General features: G+C 45.3%; 1 protein-coding gene across 4 annotated transcripts in view; it reads left to right on the top strand.

The window, feature by feature from the left end:
- The window catches only part of PTPN12 (protein tyrosine phosphatase non-receptor type 12), a 456,323-nt gene that overhangs the window by 173,191 nt on the left and 263,390 nt on the right, over positions 1–19,742 (top strand). For all 4 annotated transcript variants that reach the window (XM_069229677.1, XM_069229676.1, XM_069229675.1 and 1 more), the window contains exons 5-7: positions 6,269–6,307; positions 7,298–7,369; positions 7,981–8,040. In XM_069229677.1, the coding sequence (XP_069085778.1) occupies positions 6,269–6,307; positions 7,298–7,369; positions 7,981–8,040 (171 nt within the window). The remainder of the gene's footprint in view (positions 1–6,268; positions 6,308–7,297; positions 7,370–7,980; positions 8,041–19,742) is intronic.

Genomic DNA, 19,742 nt, shown 5'->3' with positions numbered 1-19,742 from the left:
TACTACACTCTACACCTTCATTGGCTTTGCCAGTTTGTTTGCATGCTTTAGGCTACTGGTGCGAAACACTGAATTACAAGGAGCAAAACGCATGTTATGTTTAACTTAGTTGTTTTGATTCACATTTTAGTATTATCTTGCCTTCAGTTTTATTTTGTGGCCTCTGTGGCTGGGTTTGTAGTTAACTAAAGCTCTATGTGGGTTGTTTGTTTTTTGTGGTGACACTGTTAGCACTTAAGTGCCCAGGATGTTAGTGGGTTAGTGGATATATTTTTCTTTAGTATGCTATACTTTTCTGAACAATATGGCTTACCTACATGTGGGCAGGGCATAAGCCCCTCTCCTGGTGATTCTCACATAATTGACTTGTGACAGTTGTGCTGTGAAGTCAGAGCATGAAAAGTCCTTTAGTGCCATCAAAATGCCATTTATGGCTTTATGGTTTAACTGCCTTTGGAAAGTGTATGTAGAACTCGTTTTTGCCTTGAAAATGTGATTATTTTAAGTGCACAAAAAGCAGTATTTTAGTGGCTTCAGAATTGGGCCTTACTTGAAGAGGTGAATCAGGACGCTGGAAAGTAAGGATTGAGCCTGTCTTTACCGAAGGAGCCAGCAGCCTGTGCTTAAGGCCTCTAACCCCTTAGTCTAGTTCTTACTGGTTGTTGCATCTTGTGCTCTGGTTGGGGTTTGAGTTCTGATTGGCTGTTAGGGCTAGGCTTCCTATTGGACTTGGGGCTTAGGGTTTGGGTTTTGATTTGCTAATAGGGCTAAGGCTGTGATTGGTTAGTATGGCCAGGTCTCCCATTGGCTCTAGGGCTTAGGGTGCTGATTGGTTAGCGTTAGGGCCAGGGTTCCATTGGCCAATAGGGCTATTTAAGCCTAGGGTTCAGGGCGTCTCAGCCCGGGCGTCAAAGCTAAGTATGGAGGGGACGAGGGCAGTTGCTTGTTTGGGTCGGGCCTAGGGCAAGAGATGCTGCCCAATTATTCTTTTGCCAGCTGCCACCTTAAGCCTTCCACATCAGCAAACATCCAGACACAATATCAGCAAAAGCATTCTCACCTACCACAAACAGGACTCATACAGATTTCAGTGTCTCAACAACCACTAAAAAAAAAGCCACAAACCCCACTTAAACCTTTCTACCCCCAACTACAACATTATGGCACCTTCATTCTCACACAAAATACAACTCTGTCCCATACCACTAACAAATCCGCACATCACCAACACAACACAAAGCCACATTATACAAAACTTGAATGTATCCAGACACATCCTTCCTGTTCATACAAAACACCAACGCTAATCTTCTACTTCCTCCCACCGGACCCCGTTTTATCACAACAAAACCTATACTATCATACCATCCGTCAACACTCTCATCCGCTTTTTACTAAATACACTCAACCAAACAATCCTTACAATCCAGTCCACCACAAGTTACCTCTTCCAGTGATGATCAAATCTAGCACACACTCTTAACTTTTGACCATCCCATCTTACACATCACATACTCTTCTCCAAAACACATCACCACCCCTGTACAACAAATCCTTCTCACAAAACCGCTACATCAGTATCTCCTCTCACTATACTGCACCAAAACAAAACACACCATCACATCAAAATCACAAACACTTTGATCATACTTTACGTCACAAGTTAGTAACATACCCACTCCCTCCGTTAAGACTACACAAATAACAAACATTCGAATCCCACATTTTCTATCTTCACCACCAACAGAAAACAAATACACCAACTCATCTGTTCTCATTCACCCTCCTCTCATCCACTGCACAATTTAGAGCCTTGGATAATGACCCACATGCTTTACCACCACCCCAGCCCATACTCCTTCCACCCTAGCGAGAGACAAACAAAATCAACATCATGCCAATCTTCACAACTACGCATCCCTCATGTCTGTTACACCAAAAGGCTACTCTACATATACAACACAACTCACCATCTCACTCAACTACCTTCTCCACCGCTGACACACACAGACCCAACAAAATGCCTTCTAAGCCTACTGGATGAGTAACGATATAGGCAAACACTATTGTGACCCTTGTACAGTTAAAGCACTAATGATAAACATGCTACAAGTTCAAAGTATACTGCTCACTCTTCTACACAACAAAGTCACATCACCACCAAAATACAATCTCTAAACTGCCTCCTATAAATGCTCTATCAGGCTCCAAAAACAAGCACCACATCTACTCACTGACATGCAACCTGACGTACTCTTCATAACTGAATCGTGGTTGGGAGATGACATGGCTCCAGTGTTGCTTGAAGCCGCTCCTTCTGGCTATCAAACCATCACGCAAAACAATCCAGGCAAAAGAGGAGGTGCACTAGCTGATGTATTCAAGCAAAAAATACATCTCTGCAAAATGGATGACCTTTCCAAACAAGGCCATCATTACCAGATGTAACCCTACACCAATTTTCCTCCTTTACAGGCCACCACCTAGCAATTCAACATTCCCAGACATGTTTCTAGACACAGTTTCAAACTATTTTAACTGGCCTTGTCACACTGAGCCTACATCAGATCATACTCAGTCCCACATACATCGCTTGACACATACTAGATGTCAATTTTGCACATCCAGAACTATTTACCTTTCAAAGGATCACACCAGTCACATGGTTAGACCACCATTTGGTAGCTTTCCAGCATAGAACACCACACATCAACACACCCAAGACCTCCTTACATACATCCACCTATTGACCATGAAACAAACAGTTTGAATTCTTAGAAATACAACTAACAGCCAACACAGTTCTAGACACAATAAATTCTGTTAAAAAATGTTGAGTGGCTAGAAGAAGCTTTCAATATCCTAAGTACAACAAAACAGGGCAAAAGAAAACAAGCATGTTGGAGAGAAACAGAACTAAAAAAAAAGCTTAAAAAAAACAAATCAGAAGGCTGTAACAAACCTGGCTCAAAACAAACAGCATTCAAGACAAATGTCACCTACGCAACGTACAGAATATACAAATCAATAATCAAAAAAGCTTTAAAAAAAAGTTACTATTCAGACAGAATTCAAAATGCTAAATCTGCAAATAAAGAAGTTTATAAAATTCTCACCTAACTGCGTAAACCTACCTGCACGGAAGAAACTCATCCTATTACTCAAGAATTCACATACAAACTGGCAAATCATTGCACAACCAAAGCAGACCTATTGGATTCCTATTTAAAACAAAGGTAAACCATTGGCACTAACCCATCTCCAACAATCCCCTCCAAGCGTAAGCAAACCCAGCCTCTGCATTCCTTCAAACAAAGTGAACTTATGGATCTGGTCAAAGCAAGCAGGCCTTCCGGTCACCCTTCTGACCCTTGTCCACCACACATCTTCACGAACATTCTTTTATGTACTGCTGCTGCCACACCTGTAAAAGAATCATCAACAAATCTTTAACTACAGGAACTTTTCCTGAAGACCTGAAAAAGGCATACATACGTCCGTTATTAAAGAAAACAAACCTAGACCCGCAGGACCCCAACAACTTACAGACAAATCACAAATGGACCTTTCCTGGGCAAACTGATAGAAAGAGCAGCATTCACCCAGATGTCTCAATTCATTGAAGACAACTCCATACTTTGACTACCAAGCTGGATTCCGCCCAGGAAGAGGCACGGAATCGGGACTCATAGCAATCTGGGATGATCTTAAAAATGCAATCGACCACAATGGAGTTGCTGCACTACTTCTCTTGGACCTCTCGGCTGCCTTTGATACGGCTGACCATGACACCTTAATTCAAAGACTCCATAAACCCGGCATAGAAGGGACTGATCTCAACTGTATTACATCCTACCTTCAAAACAGAACTAATATTATCTATTCTACCCCCTTCTCGTCCAAACCATACCTCTCAAAAGCAGGAGTCCCACAAGGATCAATCATCTCACCTTTGCTTTTCAACATCTACATGATGATATTACCAGAACTGATCAATGATTTTCAACTCACATGCTACAACTATGCATGATACACAAATACTACTTAAATTGGAATGCCCCAAAGACATTGAAAACTCACAAATCTTCAGTTGCCTCAGAGCAATTGATCAGTGGATGACTTGGAGCCATCTCAAACTAAATGCCTCCAAAACGGAAATCCTCCTATGTGGTGACTGGAAAAATGATGACCCGCTGTGAGCCTGGCATGATGATCTCAGACCACCTCTTCAATTATACGAGGAAGTTAAAAACTTTGGAATTACCAAGGACATCAAGATAACAATGAATGTCCAAGTGGACAAATTAGCACAAACAAGCTTTATCACCTTGAAGGCTCTGCAACGCATTTCCCCTCACCTTGGATTTCCACACAAGGTGCATGCGACTATCTCTTTTGTATTATCCAAACTGGATTATGCCAATGGCCTCTACCATGGATCATCTCTATCTATTATGAAAAAACTACAACGTATTCAGAACTCCGCTGCCAGGCTACTGTTACATGTAAAGCCACAAGCCCACATATCTCCTGCCTTGAGAGCACTACACTGATTACCTATTGCCAGAAGATCCTCCTTCAAGCTGCTTTCTATCACTCGCAAAGCTGTACATGGAACAGGACCGGTTTTTTATCAGAAACAAAATAACCAAATACAAAGAAACCTCGCTCAAGATTGGCACCCTCCTTAGAACACCACCATACAAGAAAAACACTATAGGTGGTACATCCTTCTCCGTCTAAGCAGCCAAGCAGCCAAACTATGTAATTCATTACCCACAAATATAAGATCCACAGATAACTATCTTGTCTTCAGAAGACTACTCAAGAGTTGGCTCTTTCCTTCATAACCACCATATTCAAACAGCAATGGGGACTGCATATGCCTGTGTTTATAAATATTTTTACTCTGCTTATGTGTATATTCTAGATATGTATAGTTCTTTAGGAAATATGTATCGCTACTATGTCATAACAATAAACTACACACATACCCTTTAAACCTGTTTAATGTATATTTACTCATGATTAAATATGTATATGAATGTGTGTATATATGTGTGTGTGTGATTAAAAATCTTGAAAGTCTGTGTTTATACAATACTAGTTTTCTTCTCATAATATACCCATTATTTTATTCCTTGAACATATATTCCCTTACTATATACTTACATATCTATCATTCTAGTTCTACTGTACTAGAAAACAATTGATCAAAATAAAAAAATAAAATCTTAAAATACAATTAAAATTATAAAGTCAAAAAAGAAAATAATGAATACATTAAAGAAAAATACACTTTTTTTTTAAACATAGTACATATAAATACAATTATAAACACAAATAATATAAATGTACTGTCTTGTAAGCTTTACTTTGTCTACCTATCACCATGTCATGTCTCTATCAATCTATCCTCCATCCCCACTCTGACTCATCCCAAACCCATTCTACTACTTTCATCTCCAAAATAACCCTGCCTAAGCTCTTACCTCCTCTTCCACATCTAGCTTACCCAAACCTTGGTTTACTACCATTATCTCCCAAACAGCCCTACCAAATTCTCCCTCATTTATCTCACCTTTGACTCATCCAAAATCCCTCCTGCTACTATGATCTCCCTAACCCTTTGTACAGACTCTTCCCTCCTCCATCTCTCCGTTACTCATCCCAAGCCTCATTCTATTACTATAAACTCCCAATTAACACTTATAGATTCTTCCCTCCTCCATCCCTCCAGTACTCTAGTCAATGCAACTAACAAACGCACATATCCTCTGCTCAAATTAACTCATAATAATACTAAAACTGTACTCTTATTTCCCTATACTAATCCACCACTAATTCCTCTTGGGTTCCGGAGTAGCGTGTTACCAGCCGAAAAGCACTTAGAAGCTCCTCGTCAGGGTGTTAAACGTTATTAATACTATTTCAGTACAATACAATACAATACATTGCCAAAGACAGGTGCTCTCAGATTAACTAGACCTATTGGCTTTGCCAGTGCTTGTTGTAGCTTTATCAGTGTTTCGCATCCAGTTGCTTCATCTACCTCTTGTTACTATATGAATGATCTGTCCTTGTACCAGCTGTAGTGCATGGTGTATTGAGTTCATGTAGTTTGCTAAAAATATTATGTAACCAGTTGCAAAACTTTGCTCATGATAGTGGAGTTGCGTGTGTGCACACATATATATGTGTCAGCAATTTCCTGGCGGGATTTTGTTTACTAAGAGTATTAAATTTATGCATTTGTTTTCTTTTACAGATCATTGTTATGGCGTGTCGTGAATTTGAAATGGGAAGGGTATGTCATGAACCAAAACAAACATTTTTAAAAAACGTATGCCTTTTGAAGAATGATTGTTTTTTAGAAAAGCCTGAAGCAACGTGCTCGAACAACTAATTGGGGTGTTCATCAGCAGTGAACACTGCTTCACATAAAAAAATAGTGTTCTGTATGAAGAAGTATTTTATCTGTGCTACAGGGGCATGACTGTAAGGCACGAGGCTCAATTTGTGCTAACAAAGGAAGTAAATTGTGTAAAGTAATTGGGTTGATAACTTTGAGTCAGTAACCACTCAAATTCAGTTTTTCATATCTGTTAGATTTAGTTATTTTCCTCAGATTTTTGTGAAATCACACCAAGTGATATTTTATTATCCATCAGTTTAACATGTATGACATTGATTACGTTTGTATTCTTTTTGTCACTTAAAGATAACATATGTTTCTAATTAGTTGCAATTCATTATGATACATAAGTTGGTTTTCTGGGCGGTATAACTTTGACACATACCAGACCAACATGCGATAACAGTTTGGTAACGCTTTTGGTGTAGGCTTGTTTCTTTCAGGCTTCAAGTGTTTCTGTGTGGGGTTGTCATCAACTTGCATCTGGTAGACTTGGGTGATCAGAGGCGGAAGTAGGCGAAGGGAATCATTTTATTAGCTTTTAAGGGTTATTTCTGAATTGTGAAACTTGAAACTAGATAACCAACTGATCAGATTTATTAAAGGCCATGCCCTGCAATATTCAAGGTAGATGCTCTATGGAGGCTATGATTTTAGCTCTCACTTGCAATTCTAGAAACCTACTTTTTCTTTGTTTGCTTTACATTTATACAAATCTAAATATACCATAAGTTGCATAAATAGCTAATATATAACAGTAGAAGCAGTAGAGGCAAGTAACAAAGCCCCCTTTTCCCAAGATTTATAGAAAGAGGGTGTGTGTTTTTTTTTTATTTTTTTTTTATAAATAAAATTCTAATGACAATGATTTTGTTGTTCCAGAAAAAATGCGAGCGTTACTGTCCGCCATACAAGGATGAACCTTTAACTTTTGGGCCATTTAAGGTCTCATGCGTAAGTATTAAAACTATACTTATTATTTTTCTTGTGGCTGGATGGCTTGAGAGGATGTAATTTAGCAACCAGATGTGTACATTACTAGGAAGACATGATCTGCTCCTGTGTTTCTAGTCCAGTCTTTTATCTGTGCTCAATTAATGACATATTGTTCAGTAGTCGAAAGTGTTTTCCCTTATCGTTTTTTTCAGTAGCTTAAATGGCGTTGTAGCTCTTGGATACAGGCCGGACACTTTGTTCTCACCCCTCAAAGTTTAACTTGACTGCCACTCCAGACAGTACTTAAAATATATGGATTGCCAAATGCAACTTTGTAGATGGGAGACTGAAAGCACTTCAGAATGCCCTCATGGAGTTTTTCATGTTTAGTAAACTAACCATTAAGTTGAAGTGGGTACCCAGTGAAGGTGTCCATGGTATTATGATCTTATTATTTTGTTGAAATGGCTGCTTGTGGTTAATCTATATTGAGGAAGTATATTTTGAAGATATCCCCGATTAATGTACCATCCTTATCTGTGTGTATGTAACTAACCAGGGTATTGAAGAGGCAAGCTACAATCCACCAGATGTATATGTAATTTGTTTTGCCGTTCTTTTCCATGTAGGAGACTGAAGACGCCAGACCAGACTATTTCATTCGAACATTACGTGTTGATTTTCAGAATGTAAGTGTTGACCGTTAATGACTTTTGCAAGACAAGCTTGTTGTCTAAGCAAGTACAATAGTGCATACCTGTAGTGCAGATTCGGTTGCATTTTTGCTTTGCCTTTTGTAACTAGGTCCAAGTGTACAATGAAATGCACTAAGACTCTAGTAAATCAACCTATTCACTCACACCTATCCATATTTGTGAATTTAAATATTGTGCATTTAAAGGTGAAAACGTTCAGATGAGTGTTGTTGGAAGCTGGCCTGGTGTGTGGTGAGCACCTATGATGTTAGCACCCTGTACCAGGTCAAGGTATCCCCTATTAGTGAGGTATAATCAGTGTCTAGGAAGCCAGGCTCTCTAGAGGTAGCTGTGGATGAGCAGCCAAGCCTTATCTAGGAGACTTGCAAAGCTCATGCAGTGCCACGTATAGTTACACAGCACAAAACACATGAAAGAACCACACACTGTTACAAAAATAAAGGTACTTTATTTTAGTGACATAAATACTAAAATACTATATAGGCAATACTCTACTAGCAGGTGAGTAAACACACTATTAAATACACTTTAGTTATCAGGAATGAGCATAGAAAGTAATAGAAAACTGTACAATGACAATAGGCAATAGTGACCCTGAGGGAGCCCAAACCATACACAAAAAAAATGGAATGCGAATGATGGACCCCCACCCAGAAACGTGTAATCTGTAGAGGGGAGCTGGAGGAACTAGGAACCCCAAAAGGTAAGTACAAGATTGCCCCCCAGCGACCAGGAGAGAAGCGGTAAGTACCTGGTTTTTCCCAGACCCATAGAGAAACTTTGGAAAAGGACTCTGCAAGACTGCAAGAAACAGAAGCTGGATCCAGACAATGAAGGGAACCAAGTCCAGTTCCAGTTGGAGTGTCCGGTTGGGGCAGGAGCCACTACCCACCCTTCTGGAGGTGCGGGACCAGGTCAATGGAGATCAGGAGTCGGCTATGCAGCACAGGAGCTGAAGAAGAGTTCCATAGGTGATGCAGTCGATGTCCCATGTCGGCAGAAGAGTTGCAGTCAGTCAGTGGTGTCGAAAACCATCAACAAGATTTGGCAAATACAAAAGTTGCAGAAGATTATTTGCAGAGCTGCCGCGGACCAGGAAGGTCCACGAGGACTCAGCCCAAGGAGGGGAGTCCCAGGCATCTCCCAGCAGTCTGGAGAGCAAGAAGTTGCAGATGTAGCCACCAGAGATAACTCACAGGCAGCAGGCACAGGAGTTGCAGTGAGGCCCTCTTAGCACACCTGGAAAGTAGTTCAACGTCGCTGGAGCAGCAGGCAGGAGACCACGTGTTGAAGGGAAGAGTGCTGGAGGCCGGGGCTACATGGAGCCTGAAGATCCCCCGGAAGAAGAGCCAACAGGGCCTTGGTTAGCTGCAAAAGTCGTCGTGCACAGGGGTAACGTCCTGCACGGAGAGGCAAAGACTCATCATTGCCAATGTTGGACAGCTGGTAAAGGGGACCACTCAGGACCATTACCTGTGTAATCCACGTAGAGTTGCAGGAGAGAGGATCCACATGGCCTGTCCTTGTTGCAGCTGGTGCCTCCGGATGCAGGGGATGTGACTCCTTCACTCCAAGGGAGATTCCTTCATGCTTCTTGATGCCACCCCCACAGGATGCACACCTGGGGAAATGTTGCAGTAGCAGGAAGGAGCCGGAAAACAATATTGCAGAGCGAAGTCGTCTCTGGAGCTGCAGATTGTAGGTTCCTATGAAATCCATTTGTGGTTCCAGTGGGCAGAAGTCAAAATAAACATTGCAGAGGAGTCCTGCTGGAATCCTGGAGGGCGAATCTGAGGACCCGCCTTAAAAGGGAGACCTTAAATAGCCCTGGAAAGGGGATTGGTCTTCTAGCAAGGGGACCACCTATCACAAGTGGGCTGTGATGTCACCTGCCTGACCTGGCCACTCAGATGCACCCAAAGTAACCGTGCCAAAAAGAGGGTACTTTCCTACAGGTGTATTCTATTTTAATTATCTTTTAAAATAATGTGTGAACTACCTCAAGTGTTAGTATCTCCCCATCTGTTAACAGGGAATCTGGAAATCCTATGATTTAAATAAGTAAAGGTACCCCCTCATTCTTGGTCCTTTTTTTTTTGTAATCTGTTTAATTGCATTTTTAATTCAAACATCATATTGCATCACAACATTTGAAGACCTTCAAGCCAATATTCTGTGTTTTAGATAATTTAAGGTTCCTACATGCATTTTGCAATACAGGTTACATAACAGGAACACTTTCGGCTTAACACGTTATCATGTTATCTCTTGTTGTAGAGAATCGTGTACGTAGTGTTTGAATTATTGTACATGGTAACATGAGAAAGGCAAGTATAGGGAGGGCAGTTATGCGCGTGTGGTCACACACCAGAGTCCTTAATTGCGCCTTCCAATAAAAACATGTCAAACAGGGGGCGTGGTCTGGCCACGGATGAGGATGGCCGCGGGAGGACTCGGGGTGGGGGGTGTCGCGGAGGCACGGAGCCTCTCATTCGCCGACAGGAAGGTGACTGGAGGACGCCCCTGCGGGGAGGGCGATCCCTGGAGGCGACACAAGCTTGCGGCTCCATGTAAATCGGCACCGCAAGAGTGCGGCCTACTGTGGAACCGTGGGCCACGGCCTCCAGTATCTCGTGGGCCTGGCACCGTGCCCAAGCAAGACCAGGACGGACCCGGCATTGGCCCACCTGCGCGCTCCCCCCCACCAGCTTGCTAGCCTGCCGCTCGTGTGCAGCCTGCGGTGGAGCCCGGGGCTGTGACCTCCCGTGTTGGAACGAAGCTGGCGCCGGGCAACAATACACCCCCACGACCGGTGAACGCTGCACCGGGGACTCTGAGGTGAGTCGGCCCTCCTGCTGCAACAGGGATCCCTGGACTAAGCTGCACCATATCAGCCCAACTGGGGGCGAAGAGGAGCAGCACCCAATGGAGCTGGACACAGCGAAAAAGGGTGAAGGACGGAAGCTGCTATCATAGCCAGAGCAGAGTCCTACTCTGGGTCGCTCCCTGGATTTTATATTATATTATATTCCCTTCCGGCAAACACAGGTAGAGACTGGTAGGCCTGTGATAGCGACACTGTGGCAACACCGGACCCCGGCTCCCTAACCTCCCTTGCCCCCCCCCCCAATTTGCTGCACATATAACTTGGGGGCACACCGTCCTTATCGGAGACCCTACACCGCAACGCTGGGATGGTGTACATCGCCCGTGCCCCCCAACTTCCCTCCCTCCCCCCTCACTGAGCGTAACGGGCTGAGAGGGGAACAACTACCAGGAATCAGCCCATGACGTATTGGGCAACAAGTGTTCTCCGCCTTACAGGGCACCCACGCCACGAGCACAGAGGAGGCTCCCCTTGCCGGCACACCCCCTCCACAGCAGACGCCTACTTATCTCTGGGCAGACACCCTCTTTCTTTGTTTGGGCATGGGCTGTGCTGCGGGCTTCGCCTGTGCCGCGCTAGCCACCAGTCACTCTGTTGAGAGGGCCGAGACCCCCCCCATACTCTACCCATTCATCTTGGCACGCAGATTCTGACCACATCTAACTTTGAGAGCGCTGCCCGAGCCCCTAATTCCTCGCAACAATGCAACTAAGCTCTGTGGCAGAGCCAGAGATGCCAGGCGGTAGGTCACGACCAAGAACTCAGGCTAACCGGCGAGACAGCTGCTCTTTTCTGAGGCCTTACTTCACTCAAAGGCGCCACCCCCGCACCGATGGCGCAGCAGCCCGCCCGACACCATACCATGGCAGACTCAGCTCAGGAATCCACCATGGATCGTATCCTCCAGGAGATTTCGGCAGTGGGTCGCAGGCTCGAGGGGATGGACAATGCAATGGCCTCATTGACTGCGGAAACAAAATCCATCCATCTAGATATTGTAGGCTTCCAGTCCCGTGTGATGGAGCTGGAACAAAGGGTGACAATGGTGGAAGCCCACATCACTTCCTCCCGGGATTGGGACCAGCAACTCCTGTATCTTCGCAGCAAGATGACAGATCTAGAAGACAGGAGCCGGAGAGACAACGTCCGATTCCTAGTGTTGCCTGAAAATATTGAGGGCGAGGATATCCATTCATTCTTGCGGGAGGCATTGCCCAAACTCACTGGCATAACCTTCGACCCTCCCCTGGAGTTCCAAAGAGCACACAGTCTAGGCCCCAAGAGATCCGACGTGACCACCCGTCCACGACCGATCATAGCCTGCCTCCTTGGCCACACGAAAGCCCGCCAGCTCATACAAAGAGCACGCACACACAGAACCTTTCCAAATGGACGGATAGGAGATCTGGATATCAGGGGACTTCTCCAAGGAAACCAGTGCACACAGGAGGGCATTCCTGGCCCTCCCACCCAGGTTACACCAGATGGAGGTGAAATATGGCCTGTTTGAACCGGCAAGAATGTGGATTATGAAAAATGGTGTCTAAAGAAGCCTATGACCCGGAGGACCTATGCTCTTTTCTGGATGGCCTTCTACCCATGGACACTTCCAACCCGATCCCACCCCGGGACCCACTTCCTACAGACCAGAATGCTTTGCCCCAAGGCCTCGCCCCAGGAGGGTCGGGGTCAGACCGTCACCTATACTCACAACCTGTCCTAGACAAACTGCGCCTACAATGGCAAACCCGCCTCCAGTGGGCCTTTGATATGGAACATTGGGCAGACGTGGTGGACGCGTTAGACAGGGGCAAGCGTGAAGCCTGCTTAAAATTCTGTCTCTTCAAGATGCTTCGGGATTGGTACTGGACCCCGGTGAAATTACACAAGACCGGCCTCCTTCTGCATGCTGGCGCTGCACAGAAACACACTGTGATCTGCTTCATGTCCTCAGTGGCTGCCCATCGGTCCGGCCTCTATGGGGAGCCGTTGAACACACCCTGACGGAATCCATGTCGCTCCCAACCCCCTTACCGCCATCTCTTATCATGTTGCACGACACAAACTCCCTTCCGGCCTTTTCACAGCCGCAAAAAAAGGCTACTACACACAGCCCTGGCACTGCGAAAAATATGTATCTTACGGCACTGGAGATCTGTTACTCCCCCTGCGTCTGAGGAATGGATAGTGGCGATGATTAGCATAGCTACACACGAGAGAATCATGTATAACCTCCAAGATCAGGTTGCCATCTTTGCTCAAGTATGGGCCCCCTTCCTCTTGGACGTCTCAGACACACAATCGCCTTCATCGACCTTCAGTTAACTCCCCACACCTTTCATTCCCCTTCCACCCGGCCCCCATTCCGGCTCCCCCCCCACCTCCTCTTCTTTTTTGCTCTCTTTTGCTCTCCCCTCTTCTCTTATCCTTTTTTCTGTTCTAGAGTCCTCTCCCGCTTCCCCCGCCCTCTCCCCCCCCCCCCCCCCATTCACCCAGTAGGTGGTCTTTCTTGAGGCCTATTTAGCGTTCTTGCCCTTGGGACACCGTCATCGCTCACCTGGTCTCTGTCTTCCCTCCCTGCATCTGCCCTCCCCCTTCCGCCCCTCCCCTCTCCCCTTCCCCCCTCCTTTTCCTCACCCCCATACTTTATCTTCTTTTATTTCTTCGACACCAGCCACCCCCGTCTTTCCGTTTCTTCCTATTTCTCTCTTTTGCCTCTAGTCCACCTTCCTCCCCCTTTCTCTTTTTTTTTTTTTTTTTTTTTTTTCTTTCTGCAAACACTGAACAAGCTGGGGATATCCCACTTTTTCACCCACAAAGACCTTCATAGATTTCCCTTTAAGGACGACGGAAAGCCAAGGTACTGTTTTCCCTTGCCTTTGAACCGGCCCTGCCTGACAGGCTCTGCTGCAGGACAGATTAAGTTTGCAAAAGTTCTGCAGAGCTCCTCACCATGTTGATCCTCACTGACGAGGGAGACAACGTATAGGGGTTCATGGATCACATGAGGCGGGCTCTTTTCGGAAGGTGACCCAAACATACTGGTTGATATCCCCTCTGACAGTATATTGTTTCAAAGCATGCGTCCCCTGTCTACCCCTTCTCCCCCCTCTACAGCGCTGGTTTTCTCATTATTATAGCTAATCGTTCTTACTCCTGCTACCCTTTCTTTGCATGTTTTGCGGTCATCGTTCGAATACATCATTGAATTTTTTTGGTTTATCATGAGTTGATGTTCATGCGAGTTCTGGACCACAATATTCTGGAACTGTCCCCTGCTATCCTTTGCTTATTTTTGCTTATTAATGCTGTATTTCAATGTACTTTTATTGCTGTACGTAATAATAAAAAATTACAACACAAAAAAAAAACATGTCAAACATTTTATAACAATACAGTGTCACATCTGGTTGAACTGGGGTGAAGCAATGTGGGTATAGTTTGTGTTTGGAGTAGGCGATTTATAAGGTAGTAATCATGCTTGGTAAGGCATGGTGTGGTAAGTGTGGTGCAGCGATAACAACATAAGGCACAATAATAGGGTAGTCATCAAGTGACCTGGGAGGCATCCCGAGGGGAAGATTATTTTGGCGTGTACGCTGCAGTTAGAGGAGTGGTTGGGGCAGCGGGTCTTGGGATGCCCTCAGCCCCCACCAGGGGTGACTCATGCCCTCGTGCAGGTGTAGGGATGTGTGCAAATTGACCAATATTGTGTCACAACTAGACGCTATTGGGTATTTATGGAGACCAAGAATGTCTTCTCGATGCAGCACAACACTCTTGCTTATTCCCATACCTTTATCGATCGTATCCGTGCATCAGTTTAGCGTGTCAGGTGAGCGCCATTTATGGATAATGAGTCTCTTGGCTAAGATAAGACCCAGATCCAGGAAACGAGATGTGGCTTTGTCTCTGCGAAAAAGACCCAGAATGCACAACTCCCAGGTGAATGGGATGGTGCAGCCTATGCAGTGTTGTGAATGGTGTATCACTGTAGTCCAGTTACATGTGTAAATATGTTCATGACCACAACATTTGTAGTAGGTCTGCATCTAAAAGATGACAACATGGCCTCTCTGCGTCTGTCCGATTAAAGTACCAGTTGATTTTGGCGAGTGTTAAGTAGGCCCTTTGGGTGATCTAGTATTGGATCAGTCGAAACCTTGTGTTGCGTGGTATCAGTGTTGGACTTTCCAAAAAGCTGGACCATTTCTTATCCATGTATGAGCCACCCTTGTCTGCCTCTCAACGGGTTTGAAGTTGTGTGAGTGGTGGGGAAGTGTGTTGGTGCAGCGAGTCTGCTAGCCAGCACACTAAGTGTCTACCATTACCAAACATGTAAATATTGCATGGTGAAGTGTGTGAGTGGGGGGAGGGAGGGGGTTCCTGCATCAATTCTCCTCATAGCTTTCCCAGTGTGCTAGTAAATTAACGATAAAGGCGGAAGCCCCCTGAAGGTAAACCAGACTCCTCCACCAGGATCTTATATGGAATCAAGGTTATATTGTCTTAGAGGTTGCCCAAGGTGTGGATCCTGGCGGCGTGCCATGATTTCAATTCAGATAACTGTATGTGATGGGAGGCAGGTGGTGTCCCCTGAAGGGCAATGGCTGGGGCATAGGGGATTGTTTCCTTAGTGAGAAATAAGCTTCTGAGGAAGCACCGGTGTGCCACCTGTAGATGTTGAGGTTGGGACGCAGGGCTCCTGGTACAGGGGTGGAACAATCGTAGACATTCCAAGGCGGGGACTTCGTGGCTGTGTCGGTCAAATGGCAGGAGGCCAGCAATCATGCGACTCATTGCAACTGGACCACCAGGTAGTAGTTATTGAAGTTTGAAAGCACCAGGCCACCCTGATTCATCGGCCTGTAGAGTTTAGTGCACGCTACCTTACGACGGGAGTCACCCCTTAGGAACTCTTGAATAGTATGTTCCAGTGGTTCCCAACCTTTGGACTTCTGTGGACCCCCACTTTATCATTACTGGAACCCGAGGACCCCCACTGAATTATTGGAATCCAGGGACCCCCGATTGAGTCATTACTGAAAGCTAGGGACCTAATCTGTTAATATTATTTAATTTTCAAAGCAGTCGCGTACCCCCTGAGGAGGCTTCGCGGACACCCAGGGGTCCCTTGACCACAGGTTGGGAACCACTGGTATGTTCCATAGAACGAAGAAAAGAGGCAGAAATGTATAGGGGAGAGTAAACGAGGTAGGGCATGCGACCTGCCACTGACAATGAGAGTGACATCCAGAAAATCATTTTGGATCTGAGTGATGTTATGGCGCATCTTATATTCCCGTTGAATAGGTCTGAATTGAATGATAAATTTGGATACCGAGATATTTGAAGGTGCTGGGTTGCCATGCCAATGAAGGAGTGACAGATATTGGACCAGAGTTTGACATGGACGGTGTCAACAGGAAAATATGTCTTAGACCAGATTACACAGTCCAACTAGAGCTGCATATGCATATATAACAGACAGTCATGCTGGGAACAGAAGCAAATAACGCAGGCCATATCCTCTCGGTTGGCGCTTCACCGCAAGGAGTGAGCCTCTTTGCCTTTGTACTGCGACAGTTTAGTCCAGAAATAACATGATGTGAGTGTTGTCTACTTTTTCCTCAGAGTAAGCATGTTTCTCTTAGAACTGAGTCTCTGTCCCAGTAGTGTAAGAACCAGATCACCATTGGACAGAGGTAGGAGCTCGGCAGGGGCTTTCATTCTTGGACACAGTGTGCCCTCTTGACTAAAAAGAACTGTGATAAGGCTGCTGAAGGAAGGAGGTCACGCAGCCAGGTCTCCACATATGTCACTGCATTGCGACCCTCTGTTTTGGAGGGAGCCCCACCACATGAACATTATTTCTTCAGGATCTCCCCTCTGCATCCTCAACGTGTTTCTCCAGAGTCTGTATGTGTTCCAGTAGAACACGTAGGAACGTCTCCATTCTGTGGACTTGCAGCTGTGGTATTCCTATGGTCCTTTTCTGTTTCTGTCACCTTTTCTGTAATTTTCTGGTGGTCTGCTCGCAGCAGGGGAAGATCTGTACTGACTGTATCTATTATAGCTTCCAACTAAGTTCTGCAATGTTCAATTGCTGCTAAAACAGCATCCAACTTTCCCTCCAGTGATGTAGGACTGGCAGTGTGGTCCTGTGTGTCTAGTTGAGCTACCAGTGTCTTAGGGGAAGCATGACTGTGTGAGAAAGCATGTTGGTCTGTCGATCGGTTGTCCCATGGTGATTCTTACAGGTTGGGAGCGGTTGGAAGAAAATGGGTGCGTTTTATTTCACCAGGACCCGCTGAACAGTGGCTGTAATGATTGAGCACACCACGAGCAGTCATGGATGGTGTGACCTCAGCTGCTCAGTTGATGTCAATAGTGTCAGGCATGTATTGTCATTGCTAGGGTTTCCCTGACTCTTGGCAGGCTGTCTTGTCCAGTACAGCAGTGGTTACCACAACTGGGGGGACGCTGTGCCAGTGGGAGTAATGTTTTTCCTTTTTCAGTCCTAGGACCTGGAATAGACTCTCCTTTAGACAGTTCGGCCTGGATCTGGGCCTTGGGTATCAGCAGGTGGGGTAGCACTCAGCTGGGTCTGACTCTGACCATCCTGCACAACCGCGCACCTTCCCCCACAGCCTGGATTAGGCTGCGGGTAGTAGCAGGTGGGACAGCGCTCATGGCCTGGGCCTGACTCCGACCCTCATGCACACCGCGCACCTGCAACTCACTGTCGGTCTCCAGGATCCTGCGTCTTTTGTTGATTTCAGTGCGGGTGCAGTGAGATTAATTAGCCATGGTGCGGTCTCCTTTTGCAGCCGCACTCACCAGCCTGCAGCAGCTGCTCCATGCTGCGCCAGTGCCATCAGTGGGGCCCCCCTGCTATTGTGACTGGGTGCAGACCGGGGTGCAATCGATAGCTCAACCACATGGCCCTGCTGCCGTGTTCCTGTCAGTAGGCCGCTCTGTCTCTATGTGAGCACGGGCTAGAGCTCCGTTCCAGGACTTGTCATCCGCTCCAGAGTCAACAATCGGCGGCTAACCGTTCTGGCAATTCCGGGGGTTGATGTTAACCGCCAGATGGCAGGCATATCCCAGGGATAGGACAGATAATGGGTGGGATAGTGTGGAGTTGTCTTAGAACATGCCCGTAATGTTGGCTCTAATAGCCACGTCCCCCTCATTCTTGCCCCATAATGCATCCCGCACGTGCTGGTTCATGAAGTTGTTTGGTTGAGTCCTCTGCTGTAAGGACCACAATGAAGTGTCTTCTCTTAAAGATTTTCGTTATATAGATTATCATCAAGCACTGTAATACACTTATTAGATAGTTATCCCCTTAATTCATCTGCTGCCTTATTTTGCCAGTTGGTTATGGTTGGAATGACAAAAGCTGGCGAACAGATGTTCGGAGGCATATGTTCCTGTTTGGTGAGGCTCTCTCAGTATGTGACTGATGGCTCTATCCCTTTTTAGGTCGAGCATGCAAGTGCTCTGACGTGTTGTAATCTATCTGGGGGCTTTTAACCATGCCTACCGCACTCCCATCACTATCACTCGTTCCTCGGCTTGCCTTTCAAAAATCCTTAGTTACCATTGGTAAATGCTTTACGTTTGTCCTGCTTTGGGGCAGTTTTGTTACCGCCTTGGCCATCGACCCGGTTACATGGGTATTTGCACATTTGCCAATACGTTTTGCTGCAAGCAAACATTTTTCCTTTTTTGTCTCTCCTTCGTCCTCATGGCGGCCGTGGCGCTTTGAATAGGCTCGCTTATTTCAACTGTTTTACTTTTCATTTTCAATTTATGTGGCAAGAAAAGTCCAGTTAGGAATTTACAACGCTAATAGCTCTAACTCGAGCAAACGCGAGACACATTGCACTACAAATGCATGTTTCTCCATTTCTAGTCTAATGTCTAGAAGGTGGTTCTCAGAACCCCTCACCAAGCACATGTACACTGCCTTTGCAGCTTGTGTGCGCTGATGGGAAGAAAAAGGCAAACTTGACATGGCACCCCTCTCAGGGTGCCATGCCCACAAACCACTGTTTGTGACATAGGTAAGTCACGCCTCTAGCAGGCCTTACAGTCCTAAGGCAGTGTGCACTATACCACAGATGACCCGGAGACTGGAACTGTAAGTCAAGTACTTACCAGTAAATCGTACTAACTTTTCTGCCCCCCAGGAAATGTTTCTGAAAAATTTTAAAACCGATAATTGCCAATATTTCAAAAACTGTATAACATCAATATCAAACAAAGTGCTATTGATATATGTGTGAAATACAAATCTATTGAAGTGCTTACTTACAACTTGAATCTTGTGGTTCTAGGAATAAATTAGGAAAAGATTTTTGCCATATAAAAACCATTGGTCCGAAGTTAAGTCATTGAGTGTGTGCTTCCTCTGTTGTCTGTGTGTGTACAACAAGTACTGTGCACTACCCTCTGATAATCCTAACTGCTCGACCACACTACAACAAAAGAGATCTTTAGTAGTATCTACTTTGGCCCTCTGTTAAGCCTCTGGGGAACCCCTGGACTCTGTGCACACTGTATCTCATACATTTACAGTATATATAGAGCCAGCTTCCTATAGTAGCACTAACCTTGACCCCAGTTGTATAGACTGCAAATGTCCCCTCTGCAACAGAGCCCAGGTGTAAACGTTAGTGAGGACTATTCTTTTTAATCATGCATACAATTCTATAGATACTTCCACACATTTTTGGTAACCCCTTTATTTCAGTGAACAGTTGCTTCCATGACAGAGTAG

This window comes from Pleurodeles waltl, chromosome 4_1 (genome assembly GCF_031143425.1).
Source record: "Pleurodeles waltl isolate 20211129_DDA chromosome 4_1, aPleWal1.hap1.20221129, whole genome shotgun sequence".
Classification (NCBI taxonomy): Eukaryota; Metazoa; Chordata; class Amphibia; order Caudata; family Salamandridae; genus Pleurodeles; species Pleurodeles waltl.
Note: the sequence above shows the minus strand (reverse complement) of the source record. Positions and strands in the feature narration are given on the sequence as shown.